Source organism: Alnus glutinosa, chromosome 12 (assembly GCF_958979055.1).
Source record: "Alnus glutinosa chromosome 12, dhAlnGlut1.1, whole genome shotgun sequence".
Lineage (NCBI taxonomy): Eukaryota > Viridiplantae > Streptophyta > Magnoliopsida > Fagales > Betulaceae > Alnus > Alnus glutinosa.
The window spans coordinates 12,893,624-12,916,635 of record NC_084897.1 but is presented as its reverse complement, the minus strand read 5'-3'; the positions used below and the strand labels follow the sequence as shown (position 1 = coordinate 12,916,635).

The 23,012-nt window shown below is 39.4% G+C and overlaps 1 protein-coding gene across 1 annotated transcript; it reads left to right on the top strand.

Moving 5' to 3' along the window:
* Positions 1-666: 666 nt before the first annotated feature.
* Positions 667-22,021, top strand: LOC133851307 (WRKY transcription factor SUSIBA2-like). The gene is made up of 5 exons (XM_062287653.1): positions 667-1,023; positions 3,329-3,508; positions 19,797-20,656; positions 20,735-20,893; positions 21,137-22,021. Exons 1-5 carry the CDS (start codon positions 760-762, stop codon positions 21,855-21,857), a joined length of 2,184 nt encoding a protein of 727 aa, XP_062143637.1. The 5' UTR covers positions 667-759; the 3' UTR covers positions 21,858-22,021.
* Positions 22,022-23,012: the final 991 nt, after the last annotated feature.

The window sequence follows — 23,012 nt, the reverse complement described above, 5'->3', positions numbered from 1 at the left end:
CTGGGGCGCTACACTACCACTCAATTGTCAATGTGCTCCAAACTACCAATTATGTCAATTTACCCCCCTAAACTATCAAATAATGTTAATGTACCCTGCAATGACAAAAATATCATTCATAAAATTATAAAAATTCTTAACAATAAAACAAAAAACAAAAATATATAAATTATTTTTTAAAAAATTAAAATTTAAAAAAGGAAAAAATTATTTTTTAGATTTTGTTTTATATAATTTCAGTTTGGGCCACACCTTGGATTTTCATTTTTCTCGTTTTTTTTTTCGATCTTTAAAAAAAAACCGTTTTTTGAAGTTTTTTTTTTTTTTTTGAATTTTTAAGGATATATTTGTCTTATTGAAATTTGTAGAGTTATTTTTTTCTTTTTGTTAGCTTTAGGGGAATATTAACATTTTCTGATAATTTAGAAGAACATAAACACAATTAGTAGTTTAAAAAACACATTGGTAATAAAATAATAGTTTAAAAGGGGTATATTATTTTTTCAAAAAAAAAGAGGGTCCTAAGATTACTCCTAAATCAACGAACACATGAATTTAGGAACACGTTTCACATGTGACTCACGCATAAGCCTTACCCAATGCGACAGTTCGCTTGGCAAGTAACTGGCTCGTCCACGTGGCTGACATTCAGAAGAAGCAGCAGCTCTAATCTCCGAAATTCACGCCCATTTGCACACATTTTCTTCAACTTTTGGACACCCATGCCCATAACACCAGTAGCCCTAGCCTCGCTCGGCAATGGAGGAGGAGGATCGCAAGGCCTTGGCTCTTTCTTCGTGTTCATCATCTTCTTCTTCTTTGGAGCCCAGCATGAGCATTGCGGAGAGGAGGGCGGCCAAGTGCGGCTTCAATGCGCATGGTATTATTAAATCGGCTCTGTTTCGGACGGCGATCCCCTTGGCTTCGCTGGCGGCTCGGGGTCGCTCCCCGAGGCTCAACATTCCTCCCGGGATTAGCCCCGCGGCCTTGCTTGACTCCCCCATCATGCTCCCAAACACCCAGGTTTCATTTCTTTCTTATTTATTTATCTCTGGTTGTTTTGACGGTTTCTTGTGATTTTTTTTTTTTTTCGTTTTATCTTTTTTTTTAGTGTATACGTATGTATATGTGTATGTGCATATTTATGTCTCTGGACGTATGCATGTGTTGATTTGTGTTTGTTTTGTTGTTCGATTGTGAATTTTTATTTTTTTATTTTTTTATTTTTTCATTTTTTAAGGGTGGAATTATCGAAATCATTTTTGTCTCAATCTTTTCAAAATTTACCCTTTCTTTTCTTTCAAAATTTGCTTTTCTTTCATATGTGTATGTGTATGTTTTTGGTATTGCATTATAAAAAGGTTAATCAACCATTAAAATCAGTTCACTCGTTTGGCAGGAAGAAAAAGGGGGTAAAAAATAGCCCACCTCCTTTTGTATTAGATGAAAATCCATGCATCTCTCTCATATTTTTAAAGTTACACTTCAGTGTATGTGAGAGGATTCTGTCCATAGAAAATGTAAATGAACGCATCGGACCCTGATATTTCTTAACAAAAAATTAGGCTTATGCTTCGTTTTGATGGGTAAAAAAAATTGGAAGATTACATGCAAGTGAGGGGTTAAAGATATGGGTTTGTGAGCTTTGGAGCAGAGAAACAGTATATGGAAATTTTATAATAGTAAAACTAGGGTTATTTTATGCATTTGACAATATTTTAGTAGTGCCATCAATTGTTTTGGGAATCAATGTCGAACTAGATTTAAGTGTATGCCAAGTTTAAAACATGAGGAGGTCTGAGTACTTCTTGAAATAGGAGGCTGTGTGTATTTTTGATAAAATTCAGGTGGAGATTGAACTATATTATCCAAAAAAAGTAGAGGACATCTGGCCTCTCTTAAATACTTCCGGTATTCATGGATTGCACCAATTTGTTTCTTTTGATTGATTCTATTACTTGGCACATAAAAGTGAGAAAAAAGACAGAGAGAAAGAACTTAGGAATCAGTATTAGTTTTTTTGATAAGTAATAATCAATTTTATTAAAAGCGTAAGGCTCCCCGAAGTACACTGGAAGTATACAAAAGGAAACACCTAACTAGAAAAAGAAAAACGAATAAAAAAATAGACAAAACTAAGTGACAGTGAGGACACAAAAGCCATTATCTAAAGATACAAAGTATGAAAAAAGAAGCTAAAATATCCTCTAAGGACCTCTCCAAATTCTCGAAACACCTATTATTTCTTTCATTCCATAAACACCAAAAAAGGCAAATCGGCATCATCTTTCAAATCGCAGCACTCCTCGGCCTTCCAGACGTCCACCAACAAGTAAACAGTTCGATAACACTACTAGGCATAACTTAAGACAAACCAAAGCGAGTAAATAGAGCACTCTACGAAGCGGAAGCCACATCGCAATGAAGAAGAAGGTGATCCACTGATTCCCTATTTCTTTTGCACTTGCAGCATCTATTCATCATAATAACTTGCTTCTTCCTGAGATTATCCAAAGTAAGGATCTTGCCTAGGGCTGCTGGCCACACAGAAAAAGCCTCTCTCGAAGGAACTTGAGTCCGCCACACACTCTTCCAAGAGAAGCAACTACCTTCAGAGCCAGCCAAAGAAGAGCTAAAGAAAGACTTGACCTTGAACAAACCTCTTTTGGAAGAGACCCACAAAAGCCTATCTTCACTACCTCTTCTCACAAATGCTTTTCTTATGTAGTCTTTTGTAAACTGAAAACTGGATGGTGCTTCTTTCCTTAAATGCTTTTCTTATGTAGTCTTTCGTAAACTGAAAACTCAGAGGTTCAATGTAAGAGTGAATTATTAATTAAACTCTTCTCTTGGTTTCACTTTCCACGAACTAGTGGATCTTTGCACATGGTGTGAAGCATCAATCTTGCAAGTAGTTTTACAGATTCTGTTTCATGTTGCTTTTCCAGATTGTTGTAATACATTTGGTTGGTCGTGAACATTTGTTAGGCGTTTTCTAGTCCCCAAAAGTCGGTCAACATTTTATAAGTTGCTTTCATGAGGTTATTCTTCTCAAAATGAGAGGCCAAATTTTTTGATTGCATACAAAAACTTTTGAGTAGTGATCGAGTAGGCATGATGGGTGAATAAAATGATGAAAACAAATATCCCTTAGCAGAATGCAAATGAACAATCTCCATGTAAATACGGATGAGTGCTTTTTATTCCCCTCCTAATTTAAATTTTTTCTTGTAAACTTGTTTTCTTGTTGAAATCAATTTGTTGCTTGCATTTTTATATCAACCCATTCAATTTTGATTTATAGTTCTTGAATGATATATTCTTCTAGGCACTGCCGTCACCAACCACTGGAACTTTTCCGCTGCCCCCTCTCAACCATGAAAGTATGATGCTGAGTTCATTGACTGCTGAAGATGGGGATAGGGACAGTGACGTTGGCTCCTTCAAATTCATGTCTTATGAGGATCCTAATTCTCTGTCAGGCTTTTCTAACTTTATAGATAAGAAGGTAAATTGTCTATGTCTAAGTGATGCTTCATATATTGGCGCTGCCAATAGGACTTTATTGTGACAATTTAAATAATTCAGGAACTTGGTTGCAACTTTTTAAATGTTCGGGACCAAATCAGAACTTCTTTTAAGTTTAAGGGACCAAAATAATTGTTATCCCTAAGTGAGGGCATTAATTTTCTTTACTTTCCCACAATACCGGTTACCCTTAATTCTTATTAATTTTCCAAAGGGGCAATTTTGAAAAGTTTTTTGGCTTTTTTTTTTTTTAAGTTTGAAATGTTAAAGTATTGGTCACTTTTCCTTATTATTTTATTTTATTTTTTCATTTATCAGTGAAGCTTCTTATTGTGGGTAGGAGTTAAGGAGGTATAGTTATTGCAATTGCAACTTTGTCTACCCCCTGTACAATGACAAACACCAAGAATTGCATAAAGGAAATACAATGAGCTATCCACGAGCACCATGGAGAAAGTGGATTTCTGCTTGCATTTCCACGGCTCGCTTTTCCATCTTGATCAATGGTAGCCCGAACGATGTCTTCGGGAGTTCTTAGGGCCTTCGTCAAGGAGATCCTCTCTCACTTCTTCTCTTTGTTCTAGTCATGGATGCTCTCAGCAGGATGCTCTCTAGAGCGATGGTTGGGGGTTTTGTATCAGGTTTTTGAGTTAACAACATTAACACTTCTCTGGAAGTTTCTCACCTTTTGTTCGCATATGATACACTTATTATGTGTGATGCAAATAGTGAACAGATCCATAATCTGGATCACATTCTCGTATGTTTTGAGGGCCATTTCAGGATTGAAGATCAACCTCCAAAAATCTGAGTTAGTCACAGTGGGGGAGGTTCCTAATATAGAGGAGTTGGCCGGTATTCTCAGTTGTATAATTTCTTCTTTTCCTATGAAATACCTGGGTCTTCCTCTTGGTGCCCCCTTCAAATGAGAGCCATTTGGGGTGGGTTAGTCGAGAGATGGAAAAAAGGTTGGCTAGCTGGAAAAAGATCTACTTGTCAAAGAGGTCTTAAGCTCATCAAGAGCACGTTATCGAGCCTTCCTACATACTTTCTTTCCATCTTCCCGTTACCAACAGGTATAGCTAGGCAATTGGAGCGCCTTCAGAGATTTTCTTTGGGATGGTCCAGGCTATTGAAGTCACTTGAGCCTTACTCATTCCCAAAAGGCACCTCAAGGGAAGAGGTTTGCTTAAGGCTTATAAAGCCCACAACCAGGCATACCATGGCAATGTGGAACTCTTAACACGCCCCTTCACGTGTGGCATCTTTTGGCCAAACACGTGTTCAACATCGGGAGGAAAGGCCCAACATTGTCCAAGGGCTTGTGGCTTTGATACCATGTAAAAGTTAATGGGCTTTACTCACCCTCAAAAGACGCCTTAAGAGAGGAGGGGACACCATGGTTTATAAAGTGCCCAGGTGAAGGAAATCTTAGCGATGTGGGACACTTTAGATCCTTGTCTTGTAGACTTTATAAGCCATGGACACCCCTCCTCTCTTAAGGCGTCTTTTGAGAGTGAGTAAGGCCCATTGACTTTTACATGGTATCAGAGCAGGTTCCTTTGACAATGATGGACCTTTTCCTCCCGTTGTTGAACACGTGTTTGGCCAAAGATGCCACACGTGAGGGGGCGTGTTAAAGTGTTTCACATTGCTAAGAGATCCTTGTCTTGTAGACTTTATAAGCCATGGACACCCCTCTTTTAAGGTGTCTTTTGAGAGTAAGTAAGGCCCATGGTTTACATGGTATCAGAGCCACAGGTTTCTTGCGATGATGGGTCTTTCCCTCCCGTTGTTGTCCACGTGTTTGACCATTAGTTGCTACACGTGAGGAGGCGTGTTAAAGTGTCCCACATCGCTAAGATTTCCTTCACCTGGACACTTTATAAGCCATGGTGTCTCCTTCTCTCTTAAGGCGTCTTTTGAGGGTGAGTAAGGCCCATGGACTTTTACACAGGCTTGGATTTCAAAATACATTTGGTTAATTAGAAGGCAGTTTGCGCCCTTGTTCCAGAGGAGGGTTGGGTATTAAAAAGTTGATGGTATTCGACAAGGTTCTACTAGGTATATGGCTTTGGAGATTTGAGCATGAGGAACATTCCTTATGGAGACAGGTGATTGATTCGAAGTATGGGATCAAGAGAAGGGGGTTGGCACTTAGAGGGAGCTCAAGGTCCTAATGGGGTGAGCTTTTGGAGGAATATTAGAAATGGTCGGGGTTCTTTTTCCAATTTTCTATGTTACAAGGTTGGGGATGGTTAACACATTAGTTTCTGGCATGACGTATGGGGTGGAAAAGAGCCACTTAAGCATTTTTTTCTCTTCCATTGCTCGAAACAAGGAGGCCTCTATGTCTAATTATTTGGACCTATCCGGTTCCCATATCCATTGGAATCCTAGTTTCATTAGGGCTACCCACGATTGGGGACTGGAATCTTTTGACTCTTTTTTTAGTCTCTTGTATTCCTCAAAGATGCATTCGGGGGAAGTGGATAGCATGTTGTGGATTCCCTCTAGTAGCCATAGGTTTACTGTGAAGAGTTATTATACTCTGTTACAGTCAGTTGAGCACAGTTCTTTCCCTTGGAAAAGTGTTTGGAAGATTAAGGCGCCTCGCGTTGCTTTCTTCTTATGGACAACAACACTTGGTAGAATCCTCACGGTGGATACCCTTAGAAAGAAGGGCTTCTCTCTAGCTAATTAGTGTTGTCTGTGTAAAAAGAATTAGGAAACGACTAATCACCTTCTCATCCACTATGAGTATACTTCGGCTCTTTGGCAATTGATTCTTAACCTTTTTGGAGTCTTGTGGGTTATGCCTAGCAACATTCAAGAGCTTCTTCATTGCTGGATAGTACAAGGGAGGGGACATCTCAAAGAGGCAATCCGAAAAGTTATTCCTGCCCTCTTAATGTGTAGCATTTGGAGAGAAATGAATCGTCGTCTTCTCGAGGATAGTGAGACAAACGTGCTCTTTCTAAAATCTTCTCTTTTGAGATCTCTCTTGGGATGGTTCTTGTTAATGTTCCTAATTTTATCTCAACAAATTTGGTTGATTTGATTTTCTTTTTACATTGTAGCAGCTTATAGGGTTAAGTCCCTCTTATATACTTTTCATGTACGAGGGTTTAGCCCTTTTTTTCATCTTAGATTTGAATTATTCATCAATATATATATATGTTTTTTTTCATCCAAAGCCACACCTCCTCAGCATATGCAAAAGGAAATCCTAATTTACATGAACATATGCTTTTTCTAGATCCATTTTACAGAGGACGTCTGGCTCTCTAGATCTTAATCTACTATCAAGACATTCATTGGCAATAAGGATCGGATCGAGGATTTGCCTACCCTTGATAAAGGCACTTTGAGATTTGGATATGACCTTCTCCATAAGCGACTTCATTCTATTTGGAAGAACTTTAGCAATAATTTTGTAAATTCCTCCCACAAGACTAGTAGGCCGGAAATCTTTGAGAGAACTACACCTGGAATCTCCGGAATAAGCAAAATGAATGAAGCATTAAGGCACTTTTCAAACAAACCTTTAGCATGAAAGTCATTAAATACCTCCATAATGTCCAAACTCAAAACATTCCAGCACGGTTGGAAGAAAGCCATAGAAAAGCCGTCAGGACCCGGTGCCTTATCGCCAATCATAGTTGACACAACCTTCCTAACTTCCTCCTCCTTGAAAGCTCTCTTCAACCAACTACTGGCCACAGACTCCAAAATAGAATCAAAGGAAATACCATCCACCGTAGGCCTCCATCTACACTGCTTGGTGAAAAGCTTTTGATAGAACTTTACAACGTGCTCGTCGATTTCTGTCTTTCAGAAGACGAAGTATCGCCAATCAATAAGGAATTTATTGAATTGTACCTTTTATTTGAATTGGCTATGGAGTGGAAGAATTTAGTACTCTTATCACCTTCCTTTAACCATATCACCCTAGATTTCTGCCTCCAACTCACCTCCTCCATAAGAGAACACCTCTCTAACTGTTTGACAGCCTCTGCCTTCTACAATAGCTCCTCCTCACCTAAAGCCCCACTTTCTTCAACAACATCGAAAGCCTGAAGATCTTAAATAAGCTTCCTCTTTTTCCTCTCTATACTGCCATCATTCCATTTCTTCAAATCCAGTTTCAATGCCTTGAGCTTGATTGCTAAGACATAACTAGGCGTACCTCGAAACGAATAAAAATCCCACCATTGTTTCACCAGTCCAACCAAACTTTTCGCCTTTAGCCACATGTTTTCAAATTTGAAAGGCCTACTCCCCATAGAAACGTCACCACATTCAAGAAGGATTCGAAAGTGGTCCGTATAGAGGTGAGAAAGCCTCTTCTGAGAAACCACAGGAAATCGAGCTTCCCAGTCTGGGGAGACAAGAAATCGATGAATCCTAGACCACACGGGAGGATCATGAGAGAGCGCCTAAGTGAAAGAGCCCCTAGCGAGAGGGAGATCCATGAGACCCTGATCAGAAATAAAATCAGAGAACTCTATCATAACAAAACAAAGACGAGCCTCGCCAGATCTTTCACTAGGGAAACGAGTTACATTGAAATCACCCCCTATGCACCACGACACATTACCTGATAATGCTGGCCAACTCATCCCAAAGCAGTCTTCTATCACTACCAGAATTCGGACCGTAAACACCTGCAAAGGCCTAGACGAAATGATCCACTACATTCCTTAACGAGACTGCGAGGGTGTAAGCCCCCAAACACTCATCTACCTTCTCCACTACCCTTTTATCCCGCATGATCAGGATGCCCCCTGAGGCCCCACTAGAGTCCAAACAGCACCAGTCCACATGATTGCATCCCCATAAGCTGCGCGACAAACCATGAATCTTAGTTTCTTGAAAGCAAATAGTATCCACCTTCCAATCTTTGAGCAAGTTACTAATCCTTAGATGTTTGCTCCTCTTATTCAACCCCTTCATGTTCCATGAGAGAATCCTCGGCTTCATAACACAACTGGATGACCCCTTGCCTTCCTTTTACCACGGCTCGAGCAAGAACCTCTAGCATCGTAGTTAACTGAAGTCTCCAAATTCTTGACCTCCCTTTTGTCCTTCATGCCACTGTTCGACAGGGCATCCATCACTTCTTTACGACGTTCCTCCTCTAGAAAAGTCAAGAGGGCCAACAATTGCAACTTATGACCCACATACAAGATCACCACAATGGGATAAATCTCATTTGCACATTGAATAACCTAATCAGAGTACCCCGATAGACCCCCTGAGGTTGGAGAATATGTATTGAGAGGAGGCAACCTACCAATACCAGCTTCTCCTTCCAACTCAGCCACAACACCCAAGTCCTCCCCACTGCCTGCTTTTTCAACTAAATAAATATTGTTTCAAATAAATGCTAAAGGAAAGAGGTTTTTTTTATTTATTTTTTATTTTTTATATATATATATTAAAATAATGTTAAGGGAACCACTTTTGCTTCCTTAGATTCATGATAAAATTTTTGGTTCCCTTTGTGTTCGCTTAGTTTAGGGAAGAACAATGGAATATGTTTCAAGGAGTTTTTTAGGCATTTAGGGAAGGGAATGAGATTTAGGGAAGCTGTTGTTAACGCTCTTACCCTTCCTCTTTATGTTGCAAGTATCTTCGAGTTTATAAGTGATCTTGTGGAAATTATATAGGCCACTGCATCATAGTCTAGGGTCATCCTACATCAGTTGGAGGTTATCAGCTTTATCTTCTGCTTCTGGTGTTCCTCATTAATAAGTCTCATTTCTGATAATCATTGGTGACTAGAGTGGAAGAACCTGTACAAAAAATGCCCATTATCAAGTGGATTTAGACAAAGTGGAGAAAGGAGGAGTTTTGGTAATGTGATGATATGACTAATGGTAGGGAAGCTTTGGAATTACGACTCTAGTGGATGAGTGTAGTTTGACTAGTAAATATTTGTTGGTAAGAATTCATTAAAAAATGAGGAAAGTGTGACAATTAAAGTACATAGGCAGTGTACTAAAGGAGCTTCCATTCCCCTTAAATTGCACACCATGGATAATTTCATGAATGTATCTTCAATTACTTGCCATAGGTTTGACTCTTACTTTGTTTGCAACTCTAAGTGATAATAACTCTGTCCAAAAACTCGTTATTCCCATAGATTTCAAGCTTTTACAATTTTTGTTAGAATTTCCTCCACCATTATTCTGCATTTGTAGTGTAGTCTAGGGGATGATGATCAATGTTTCTGAATGAGATGCTTGAACCTTTGGAACCAAATACAAGCCTGCTTTCTGGGTTTTAAGATTGCAGTTGGGTGCAATCTAGCATGCATATTAAAATATTGACAAAGCATTGTTCTGGGGTTAAAGGTTTGTTAGATTAGGAATTCCTGGGGTTTTTTGCAAACTTGATCTGGAAAAAGGGTTTGACCATGTTAATTGGGACTTCCTTTACTATATTTTGAGTCGTACGGGCTTTGGCTCAAAATGGAGGAAGTGGATTTCTGCATGTATTTCCACGGCTCACTTCTCGATCTTGATCAATGGCAGCCCGCATGGCTTCTTCGGTAGCTCTCGGGGTCTTCACCAAGGGGACCCTCTCTCTCCTCTTCTCTTTGTCTTAGTCATGGATGCCTTCAATAGGATGCTTTCTAGAGCGATGGATGGGGGCTTTCTTTCTGGTTTCCGATTAGACAATCTCAATAATTCCCCTATCTCAATAATTCCCCCTGGATATTTCTCATCTGTTGTTCGCAGATGATACACTTATTATGTGTGATGTTGACGTTGATCAAATCCATCATTTGGATTACATTCTCCTATGTTTCTAGGCCATTTCAGGTTTAAAGGTTAACTTTCAAAAATCTGAGTTAGTCGCAGTGGGGGAGGTCCCGCACATTGAGGAGCTGGCTAGTATTCTATGTTGTAATATTTCTTCTCTTCCGTTGCGTTACTTGGATCTTCCTTTAGGTGCTCCCTTCAAATCTATAGGCATTTGGGATGGGGTGGTTGAGAAAATGGAAAAAAGGCTGGCGAGTTGGAGTAAGCTTTTCTTGTCCAAGGGGGCGTCTTACTCTCATCAAGAGTACGCTATTTTCTTTATTTTTCTTCCCTTTACCAGCTGGTATAGCCAGAAAACTTGAGCATTTTCAAAGGGACTTTCTGTGGGACAGCCCAGGCAGGGACCACAAGTTGCATTTGGTAAATTGGAAGACTGTTTGTTCCCCAATTGCGAGAGGAGGATTGGGTTTCAGAAATCTTATTCTGTTTAACAAAGCCTTGCTCGGTAAATGGCTTTGGAGATTCGGGAACGAACAAGATTCTTTATGGAGGCAGGTGATTGGGTCGAAGTTCGGGATCTAGAGAGGGGGTGGTGCTAAGAGGAAGCACGGGGTATTATGGGGTGAGTCTTTGGAGATATATTAGGAAAAATATGGGAGCTTTTTACAATTTTGTTTCCTATAAGGTTGGGGATGGTCTTTGCATTTGCTTCTGGCATGATATTTGGTGCTGTGATACTGCTGTAAAGAGTTCTTTCCCAGAATTCTATTTCGTAGCACGTAACAAGGAGGCTTTGGAATCTGCATAACTCTATCAACTATGGCGACACTAAATCTTCCGCTAGGCGTAGGAAAGAAAGGACCTTATGTTGTAGAGTTGTGCGCCTTTATGTGCTTGGGTGGGTTTGTGGGTTGTTCCTTGGGCTTTCGGTTTTTGCTTGGGTTCTTTTGAGGGGTGTTTCTCTTGGGTTTTTCTCAGGTTCTTGGGTTTTTTTTCTTTGGGTTTAGGGGGTCCTGTTGGGGGTTTTTGGGGTTGGTTTGGGTGCTTTTTAGGGGCTTTTATTGTATTACGGGGGTTACTAATGGGGGTTTCTATTGTATTGTGGAGGTACTATTATGCTTGTTAGGGGTTTTCTTGTGGGTTTTCTTGGGTTTTTTATGTGGGCTAGTTGGGTTACTTCTGTGATACTTCTTGTGTACTTGGGGGCGCCTTAAACTTTTTTTAATGAAATTCTCTTGTCAAAAAAAAAAGGAAAGAAAAAAAAAGGAGGCTTTGGTGTCAGATTACATGGATATCTCCAGTCCCCACACCCTTTGGAATCTTAGCTTCACTCAAGCTGCTCATGATTAGGAAATTGAATATTTGGGTTCTTTTCTTACTCTTTTATACTCCATGAATCCCGAAAGTATGATATGGACTCCTTCGAGCTGCCATGGTTTTGCAGTGAAGAGCTATTATACTATGTTACAATCAGGTGAGTATATTCTTTCCCTTGAAAAAGCATTTGGAAGGTGAAGGCCCATCGCATTGCTTTCTTCTTATGGGCAACGGCTTTGGGTTGAATCCTCAGGCTGGACAATCTCAGAAGGCAGGGGTTCCAGCTGATTAACCGGTTTTGCCTTTGTAAGAAGGATGAGGAAACTGTTAATCATCTTGTCTTTCATTACGAGTATGCCGCTGACATTTGGCACTTAATTCTTAACAGTTCTGGGGTCTCTTGGGTCATGACTGGTAACATTTTTCAGCTTTTCCATTGTTGGAAATTTCTTGGGCGGGGACATCCCAAAGAAGTTACCTAGAAAGTTATTCCTGCCTTCTTAATGTGGAGTATTTGGAGAGAAATGAATCGTCGGCTTTTTGAGGATAGCGAAACCAATGTGATTCTTCTTAAATCCTCAGATCTGAGATTTCTTTTGGATTGAGCTATTGTTTATGTTCCTAACTTGGTCTTTGGGAATTTGGTATTTCTTGATTGTAGTAGCTGTTTGAGCTTTGGTTCTCTTGGTTCTCTTGTATACTCTTCGTATACGAAGGATTTGCTGGTTTTTAATAAAAATTTTATTATTCACCCAAAAAAAAAGAAAAGTTTTCTTTTTTCCCTTAATAAATTAAAAACTATAAGTTATCATTTTGTTGTTCTTTGAAAACAGGATGTTTTTAAGAATGATTCTCTAGAAACAGTTTTGAAAATGAATTTGCGGTTATGTGTTTCTGCAATTCCCCTTTTTCTTTCCCCTTTTCCTCTGAATCTGATAGTGGAGAACTTTTTTCGAAATCAGGAAACAAACAGGCCTGATATATTTTTGGTAAAAGGCATTGCAGAAGTAGTGATGTGATTTAGGTAAGGAAATCTTCTTGATGGTTTTATCAGCTTTTAAACATAATCATACTTATAATTGTACCTATCCCTTCACAGTCTGCCCTGTAGGACATATACTTCTCATACGGTGCCAAACTGACATAGAACAGCAGGAAGAAGTCTTAGGATGCAGTGAAAACTGAAAAGATCAAAATCTATGTTTATTTGGTCGAAAAGTTTAGGGAAAAGATTTGGCTTAATGTTCCAAAGGATTGGAAAGGGGAATTAGAGAATCTATGGTTCAGTTTGGGCTACGCAAAGATCATGACTAGTTTTGAGTTGCTGGAAGTAAGACCATATTTGCAGGGCTTTCTGGCTGCAGGTTGGCTTAGGGATTTTGGGATTGCTAGGTTTGTGACCTAGTCTGGTTCTTTGTTTAAAAGGTGAATTAATTGCAGCAAATTGAGAAGAAGAAAGACGGAGTTAAGTCTTCAGGCTGGCTAGATTTCCCCAACCCAAGGCATCATTCCTAGGGTTTCTTTGGCATCCCAACCTTAACTTGGGTTGTGCGACACAATCCTCAAAAGAGTCTAGTTGCTGTAAGTTTTTCACAATTTGTTGCTATTTAGTAAAAAGCATTACATCCACATATATAAACCACTAGTTTCTGTAATCCCCCCGGGTCTTGAACTCCTAATTTACAAAATACAAATTAGTCAAGTTTGAAACTATTTAAGCTAACACATAAGGACCTAATAACACCAACTTGACCTAAGATAAGATCCTAGGTCATGACTACAGCCAATATATTGAAATCTTGAAATGAACAAAATCTCAAATACCCGATTGCTATTATTTAATATTGAAATCAAACTGGCTGTTAGCCAATACAAAGAAACATTAAGACTTAATAGTAACTAGAATAGCGTCAGGGGATGTCGATTAGGCCTCGCATCAAAATTGAACCTGATTATGTGGGATAGGCGGATTGTGGAGAAGATTGATGAGTGTGTGGGAAGATATACAATTTTTTTTTTTTTTAAAAGAGAAATATCATTAAAAGCGCAAAGTGCAGCCAAGTATACAAGAGGAGTGTCTAAGACAAAGAAGAAAAAAGAATAAGAAAATCATGAAAGCGCTAATCACTAAGGGAGTTAGGAACACAGCAGTCCAAGTGTACAAAGAATAAAAAAAAGAAAGTTTTGAGCTCCTCAACCGTCATTTCTTTGTCCTCGAAGTTTCTATGATTTCGTTCCCTCCACAAGCACCACATAAGGCAAGAAGGAACCATTTTCCATACAACAACATTCTGAGAGTGGCCACCCGTCCACCAACAAGTGAATAAATCTACCACCCGAAGAGGCATAACCCAAGACAAGCTGAAGTGGCTAAAGATGGCATTCCATAAGATACGAGCAACCTCACAATGGAGAAGAAGATGGTCCACAATTTCCCCATTCATCTTGCACATACAACACCTATTAATCACAATGGTATGCCTCTTTTTAAGATTATCCAAGGTAAGGATCTTCCCTAGCGTTCCTGACCAAGCAACAAACTTTCAAGGGAACCTTGGTCCACCAAATACTTCTCCAGGGAAAAGGATCTTCCTCTTTGCAATTAAGGACCTTATAGAAAGAATTAACCACAAACTTCCCTTGTGAGGAGTCCACCAAAGCTTGTCGTCCCCTTCACGTATGGGGATTTGGATCTTAAAGATTTTCGGCTATCAATCTCGTAAGTGGAGTTTACAAGATCATTACTAAAGTTTTCGCTAATAGATTGAGAAGGGTTGTGGGGAAGATTATCTTGAAACCTCAAAATGCTTTTGTGAAAGGTAGGCAAATCCTTGATTCAGTTCTTATAGCAAATGAGTGTTTGGATAGTTGTCTCAATTTTGGTGAACTAGGGTTGCTTTGCAAGCTGGATATTGAGAAGGCTTATGATCATGTTAATTGGGATTTCTTATTGTATATGCTGAAAATATGTGGTTTTGGGGAGAAATGGCTTTCTTAGATAGCGCATTGCATTTCTTCGGTGCGCTTCTCTGTCTTGGTGAATGGCACTCCGTCTGGTTTCTTTAGTAGCTCTCCCGGGCTAAGTCAGGGTGATCCTCTGTCTCCTCTTCTGTTTGTTATTGTTACGGAGGCTCTAACTAAGTTGCTCACTGCTACTGTCCAGAGAGGTTTTCTTTCAGGCTTCTCAGTGGGTTCTAGACGCTCTGAGGTGGTTAACATTTCTCATCTATTGTTCGCGGACGATACTTTGGTTTTTTGTGGGGTTAATCCTGAGCATCTTCGCTATCTCCGTGCGTTGTTCTTGCACTTTGAAGTTGTCTCAGGTTTGAAGATTAACTTGGCTAAGTTTGTTTTGGTTCCTGTGGGTTGTGTGGATAATGTGGATGGCTCGGCCAGCATCTTGGGTTGTGGGGTTTCCTCGTTACCTCTAAAGTACCTTGGTCTTCCTTTGGGGGCCTCTTTTAAGGCGAAGTCTATTTAGGATGGTGTTGTTAGAAAGATGAGAGATGGTTGGCTAGTTGGAAGCGGATGTATCTGTCCAAGGGTGGTAGGGTTACCCTTATAAAGAGCACTCTTTCCAATTTTCCTACGTATTTCTTGTCTCTCTTCCCTATTCCTGCTAGTGTGACAAATCCTTTTGAGAAGCTCCATCAAGATTTCTTATGGGGAGGTTTAGGTGAAGAGTCCAAATACTACCTGGTTAGTTGGTCCAAGGTTTGTTTCCCTATTTCTGAAGGAGGCTTGGGCATTCGGAACTTGAGGATATTCAACAAGGCTTTGTTAGGGAAGTGGCTATGGCGTTATGATCATGAGAGAGAGGCTTGGTGGAAAGTTATTGTGGATGCTAAGTATGGTGGTGCGTGGCACAGTTGGTGCTCCCTAAATCCCCCAGGGTCTCATGGAATGGGGCTTTGGAAGTACATAAGGAAGGGGTGGAGTTTGTTTCGTAGTCATACCAGATTTATTTTAGGTCATGGGTCCATGATCAGATTTTGGCATGGTGTGTGGTATGGAGAGATGACCCTTGCTTGTTCTTTGTGCAACACTGATGATAATTTTGTGTGGGCGTGTTTTTTTTTTTTTGTGGGGTGGGGGGGGGGGGGGGGGGGGTGTATGGGCCTAATAATGATGGGGAGAGGAGTATTTTGTGGGATGAGATGCCTGGTTTGGTGAGTTGGTGGGAGATGCCATGGTGCTTTGGGGGATATTTCAATGTGGTTAGGTTTCCTAGTGAGAGATTGGGTGATTTTAGGTTTTTTGCAGCTATGGAGGAGTTTTTGGAGTTCATTTTTGTGCATAAATTGGTGGATCTACCGCTCCAAGGAGGTAAGTTTACTTGGTCCAATAGTCAGGAAGATCAGGTATGGTCTAAAATTGGCAAACTCCTCTTATCTCCAGAGTGGGAACAATATTTCCCTGAGGTGACACAGAGGCGACTGCCTGGAATTTTGTCAGATCATTTTCCTATACTATTAGATTGTGGGACGCAAAGAGAAGGGAGTGGATATTTTAAATTTGAAAACATGTGGCTGAAATCTGAAGGTTTTGTGGAACAAGTAAACCTTTGGTGGGCATCTTATGAGTTTCATGGCCGGCCTAGTTATGTTTTGGCAAACAAGTTAAAAGCTTTAAAGGTGGATTTGAAGAAATGGAATGAGGAGCTGTTCGGTGATGTGGGGAAGAAAAATGAGGAGTTATTGGAGGGTATTCGTGATTTGGATTGTATTGATGAGGGCCGGGGATTAGTGGAGGAGGAACGGATGAGGAAGATAGATATGACTAAGGATTTGGAAAAAAACTCTTCTTTTTGAGGATGTAAGTTGGAGACAGAAATCTCGTGCTTTGTGGCTGAAGGAGGGGGACAATAATACGAAATTCTTTCACAAGGTGGCCAATTTGCATCGTAGATACAATCACGTGGAATCTTTGAATATAAATGGGGTTATGTCCAATAATTCCTTGGAGATAAAGGAGCGTAGTACACTATTATGACAAACTGTAAACCGAGCAGAGTACTTGGAGGCCTAGGGTGGATGGGCTTTCTTTTTCATCCATTGATGCGGATGAGGGTATTTGGTTAGAACGAGAGTTTGAAGAGTAGGTGTGGGAGGTGGTGCGGAACTTGAATGGTGATAAGGCGCCGGGACCGGATGGGTTCACAATGGCTTCTTTATTTTTTTATTTTTATTTTTATTTTATTTATTTATTTTTTTTTTAGAAGTGTTGGGGTGTGTTGAAACAAGATATTATGGCAGTGTTTTCAGAATTCCATAATTGACGCCAGTTTGGGAAGAGTTTTAATGCAACATTTGTTTCTTTGATTCTAAAGAAGACAGAAGCTGCGGATGTAAAGGATTTCAGGCCGATTAGTCTGGTGGGAGGGGTCTATAAACTCATTTCCAAGGTACTTGCTAACAGTTCAAATCAGTATTGGGCATGATTATTTCCAATTTTTAGAATGCTTTCATTGGAGGTCGGCAAATTTTGGATTTAGTTCTCATAGCTAATGAATACTTGGATAGTCGAATTAGGTCGGAGGAGTCTGGATTGTTGTGCAAATTGGACTTGGAGAAAGCTTATGATCATGTTAATTGGGATTTCTTGCTTTAGCGATGTGGTTTTAGGGAGAAGTGGAGGGATTGGATAGAATTTTGTATATCTACGGTAAGATTTTCCATCTTGGTGAATGGAACTCCGTCTGGTTTATTTATGAGTTTTCGTGGACTAAGCCAGGGGGATCCACTTTCTCCTTTGTTGTTTGTGGTGGTTATGGAAGCGTTAAGCTGGATGTTGAATACGACGATGAACTAGGGATAATGAAGAATTAGTGGTGAATTATCTGTTGTTTGCGGATGCCACTTTAATTTTTTGTGGTGCACAGGCAAAACTTGTTTGAAATTTGCGGTGTATTTTCTTATGCTTTGAAGCAGCATCAGGGTTGAGGATCAATTTAAGAAAATTAGAAGAACTTGTTCCCATAGGTGCGGTGGAAGATGTCGATAATTTGGCTGACATCCTTGGGTGTCGAATTGCGTCTCTGTCGATGACTTATTTGGGTTTGCCATTGGGAGCGTCTTTTAAAGCTACTTCAATTTGGAATGGAGTCATTGAGAAAGTGGAATGACGATTAGCTGGTTGGAAGAAATTATATTTCTCTAAGGGTGGTCGGTTGACTCTGATTAAAAGTACCCTTTCCAACATTCTTACATATTATTTGTCGTTGTTCCCCATTCCTGTGAGCGTCGCTTTGAGACTTGAGAGACTACAATGAGATTTCTTATGGAATGGCATTGGGGATGAGGTAAAATTTTATGTAGTAAATTGGTACACAATTTGTACTCCAATTAAGGAAGGTGGTTTGGGAGTTCGAAATTTGATTCAATTTAATCGAGCTTTATTGGGGAAGTGGATGTGGAGGTTTGCATTAGAGCGGGAGGCTTTATGGAGATTGGTGATTGAAGCTAAGTACGAGAGTTTGGGGAGTGAATGGTGTTCATTGGTGGTTGTGGGGTGAGTGTTTGGAAATATATTAGAAGGGGGTGGGATACTTTTTATACTTGGAGGTGGGGGATGGGTATAATATACGGTTTTGGCATGATCTTTGGTGTGGAGATAGTCCACTGAAGCTTTGTTATCTAGTTTTGTTCAATATTGCTCGATTTAAAGATGCCTGGGTGGTAGATAATTTGTATGTGTTAGATGGAGTTGCACACTGGAATGTTGTCTTTACACGCCTTGCATAGGATTGGGAGGTGGAGATGGTCCTTTCTTTTTATGAGCGGTTGTATTCTCATTGGATTTGACTTGGAGCGGTTGACAGGTTAGTTTGGAGTCTCTCTAAGAGGGGGCATTTTGAAATGAAATCATTCTATAAAGCCTTAGCTAGTCAAGAGGTTTCCTCATTTCCTTGGAAGAGTATTTGCCTTGTTAAGGCTCTGTCACGGGTGTCGTTTTTTGTGTGGACAGCAGCCTTAGAAAAGATCTTGACGCATGACAATCTGCATAGGCATAATATAGTGGTGGTTGAGTGGTGCTGTATGTGCAAAAAGAGTGGGAAATCCATTAACCACCTCTTACTTCACTATGATGTTGCACGAAATGTATGGAGCTTTTTTTATATTTTGTTTGGGGTGGAGTGAGTTATGCTGCGATGGGTGCTGAATTTGTTGAGTAGTTGGGGCAATTTGTTGGGTTGTGACCAAGTTAAGCAAATTTGGAAGCAGGTTCCTTTATATGCCACGTGGGGTCTTTGGCATGAGAGGAACAGAACACTAGGCACTTTGAAGATGTAGAAATGCCAGTGTTGGAATTGCGTCGAAACATGCTTAATACTTTATTTGTATGGGTCTCGACTCATCATAGACCAAGTCGTGTTACTTTTGCAGGGTTTTTAATTTCATGCTCCTCTGTTTCTTCTTTTTAGGGGCACTTTTGTATACTTCTTGTGTAGTAGGGTTGGAGCCCTTTGCGCTTTTTAATGACATGACGTTATTTATTAAAAAAAAAAAAAATGTCTCTTGTGGGTAAGGACATATGCCCATTGGAGGAGCTGGGTTTTATTTGAGCTTGAAGTTTTAATTGATGAAGTGTCATAGAAAAAGGGAACCCTAAGTTTATTACTCAGTTAATTAAAGAAGCTTCTCTTCCAAGTTGTTAAACAGTTCCTTATTGATGGATAACATGTAAAAACCTATCCACTTCTTTCCCTCATGAATTATAGGATAAGTAAATTAATAATGTTATACTTCTCTTTTCCATCCTCGTTCTTTTAGTTTGTTTATATTATGGTCAATATTCCACACGTTCTACTTTGGAATCAACTTTTAATGGTTCTTCCATACAGGTACATGTAAAAACCTAAGCACTTTTTTCTCCCCTTGAATTATGGGATAAGGAGATTAATAATGTCGTACTTCTCTTTTATATCGCCGTTCTTTTAGTTTGTATATATTGGTCACTATTCCACAAGTTCTACTCTTGGAAACAAGTTTTAATGATTCTTTCATACAGACCTGGACCAGCAGTTTGATTCTAATTCATTTGCACTAAATAGGGCACTTGTTTCAACACATTGGCCATATGTATAATTAAGTTTTCCAAGCAACGGATATATCAATAGAGGTCTTTTATATGCTGTATGTTTGAACTAATTAGGTTTCTATCTATCTCAATGTTGTGCAGGGAGCTGATGTTGACTACCAAGCTCCTGCATCAGTGCAACCATCAAAGGATTTTGAATTCCCAACAGAGCTCCCAAAAGCAGATACCACTAAGAATTGTGCTATTGATTTATCCGCCGAGGTGAAAGTGTTAAAAAACATGAGTATGAATGGCAACTGCATTGACTTGCAAATTCATCATTCTGATATAGCTAGCAACCAAAACTCTCTTCCCAAAGGGCTTATTCATGGAGAGGATATCGGGACAAATCATCTTTTGGAAGAAGACCTGAAAGGGTCGTACGCTTCTACTGGAACGGTAAGGGCATCAGAAGATGGGTACAATTGGAGAAAGTACGGGCAGAAACAGGTAAAAGGTAGTGAATACCCTAGAAGTTACTATAAATGTACCCATGCAAATTGTCAGGTGAAGAAAAAAGTGGAACGATCCCACGATGGTCAAATAACAGAAATCATCTATAAGGGTACTCATAATCATGCAAAACCTCAGTCTACCCGCCGAGCATCCCTTGGGTCCTCATTTTCAATGGATGAAATATCAGAGATGGATGAAGGATCCTTTGTCAAAGCTGAAGGTGGGTCAGTTTGGAGGAATATTCAATCAGGGTCGAAGGATATGAAACTTGGTTCTGATTGGAGGTCTGATGGGGTGGAAGGCACGTCCTCAGCATCTGTTGTATCAGAGCTTTCAGATCCATTATCAATTGCCCAAGGGAAATCTGTGGGTGTACTTGAATCATTAGAGACTCCAGAGCTTTCATCTACACTTGCTAGTGATGATGATGATGAAGATGGGGCCACACAGGGAAGCATATCACTTGGAGACAATGCCGATGACGATGAGTCTGAGTCAAAAAGAAGGTATATAATCTTATGCTTAATGGCTTTTATACGGGCCACAATCGCTACAACATTTGTTCACATTATTTTTCATTACAGGAAGAAAGAGAGCTGCTTGATTGAAGCAAATTTGGCATCCAGGGCTGTCCGTGAACCAAGAGTTGTTGTCCAAATAGAGAGCGAAGTGGACATACTTGACGATGGTTACCGCTGGCGGAAATATGGCCAAAAAGTTGTCAAAGGAAATCCAAACCCTAGGTAGTAAAATATAAAATGCTGCGTGTGTGTGTGTGTTCTCCCATTGAAATAAAATACCACACCAGAGTGATTGGGAGCTGTGTGGTGTGTATACTCAAGTTCCATACTTCTATTCCATGTTTCTACTTGTTTGATGACAGTTGGTTTTGGGTATTAAGCTTATTCTCCAAGTTGGCAAGACGTAAGGCTTCCTTCTAGTTACTTGTGCATTGAATTTTTGTTCATTTTATTTCTCGCCTGCAGGAGCTACTACAAATGCACGAGTGCTGGATGTTCTGTGCGGAAGCATGTGGAAAGGGCCTCGCACAATATTAAATGTGTTATTACAACGTATGAGGGAAAACACAATCATGAAGTGCCTGTAGCCAGAAACAGTGGTCAAGTAAACTCCGGCAGTGGTAATGTACCTCCTGCTGCTGCTAATCCTCAACCTGCCCTTACAATACCCAGAAGCACCAACGTTCCAAAGCCTGAAACCCAAGTTCAAGAGCTTGCACCTCATTTTGATAGAAAACCTGAATTCCATAATGACTATCTGAGACCCAGTTTCCTTGGTAACTTCGACATGAAATTTGGGGCTTCCTCCATTTACCAAATGAAGTTTCCGCCCTTGCAAAATACCATGCCTTATGCCTCCTCTCTTGGACTGAATTCTAACTGCAATGTAAACCATCAATCTTATGCCTCTTTAGTCCCAGACTTCCCAATATCACTGCCATTGAACCTTCCTCAAGCTGGAAATCTTCCTCTTGCTGGTTTTGATTTTAATATTGGAAAACCTGCTGGTCCAGTTCAATCTTTCCTTTCAGGACAGCGGCTGAGGGAAAATGATTTACGGTTGCTCAAGCCTAAGCAGGAGCAAAAGGACGATAGTCTATATGATGCCTGCCTGCCCATTGTTGATCACGCAAATGTATCATCATCATCATTATATCACCAGGTCATGGGACGTTTTCCTCCTTGAAAGTTGTCTTTACTTCTGTAGTGGTCAGCGACAGAGGGGCATAGAGATAGGGGGGAACTTCGTTTGCCTTTTTGTAGTGATTAAAGGTCACCTTATATTGCTAGAGATCTTAAGTTATTTTTTTATTGAAGTATATTATAAAAGAGAAATGTTATTTCATATTCTGTGGTACATTGTACATTTCTAATACTTCTCAATCTGTAGGATGGTTGATTTGAACAAAAGATGGATAGAAGATGTACCTGAGTATATGAAATAACATTTCTCATTATATATTAAAAAAATAAAAAAAATCAGTGAAATTGCGTATCTGGAATTATCCATGGTTCATAATTATCTCTCTTACCGCCGGTTTAATATGGATGGTGCTGCAAGCTCGTAAGCTGATGCAACATGTTAAATGTGTGGGATATTACAGATTTTATTTTCTCTGTGATATTTTCCCCATTAACCACACAGTTCTGATCCTTTCTTCCATCAATTATAGACGTTCAAATGTACATATTTGTAATAATTGAATATGTTTTAAAACAACTTTTATTTTTGTAAAAAGTATGATTTCAAAAGTAATATTAAGAAATTCATTTTTAGCTTTACTCTATCCATTCAAGTAACAGATGAACGAATTACCACTAACATCTTAGGACAATAAATTATTTTTAAATTTATCATGCCCCCATTTTCAAAAGAAATAAATCTACTAAAAGAAATATCTATTTCAATTACCTTATGAAAAAGACATTCCCACAAAAGCTAGCCCATCCAAATGAATAAAGAATTATTAGAATATTGCAAAAAAAAAAAAAAAAGAAATTAAAGACTTTTTAGATAAAGGATTAATTAGGAAAAGTAAATTTCTATGGAGTTCTGCTTTTTATGTACAAAGAAATGCTAAGTTAGAAAGAGGTGTCCCTAGGTTAGAATTAACTATAAACCACTTAATAAAGTACTTCAATGGATAATATATCCCATTCCTAATAAAAATGATTTATTAGCAAAATTAGATAGTGTTACGGTCTTTCTAAATTTGATATGAAAAAGAGAATAACTTCAGTATGGTCTTGGTGTAAATAGGGCGTTTGCGAGGAAGCAAACACATCTGCTGTGAAGACAAAAAATAAAATAAAAATAAATATGACCGTTCACACCAAATAA

Excerpts from the sequence above, each read along its gene's own strand:
- LOC133851307 (XM_062287653.1), top strand. The coding sequence starts at position 760 with ATGGAGGAGGAGGATCGCAAGGCCTTGGCTCTTTCTTCGTGTTCATCA. Across the intron at positions 1,024-3,328 it reads TCATGCTCCCAAACACCCAG|GCACTGCCGTCACCAACCAC; the intron begins GTTTCATTTCTT and ends ATATTCTTCTAG. Across the intron at positions 20,894-21,136 it reads AAAGGAAATCCAAACCCTAG|GAGCTACTACAAATGCACGA; the intron begins GTAGTAAAATAT and ends TCTCGCCTGCAG.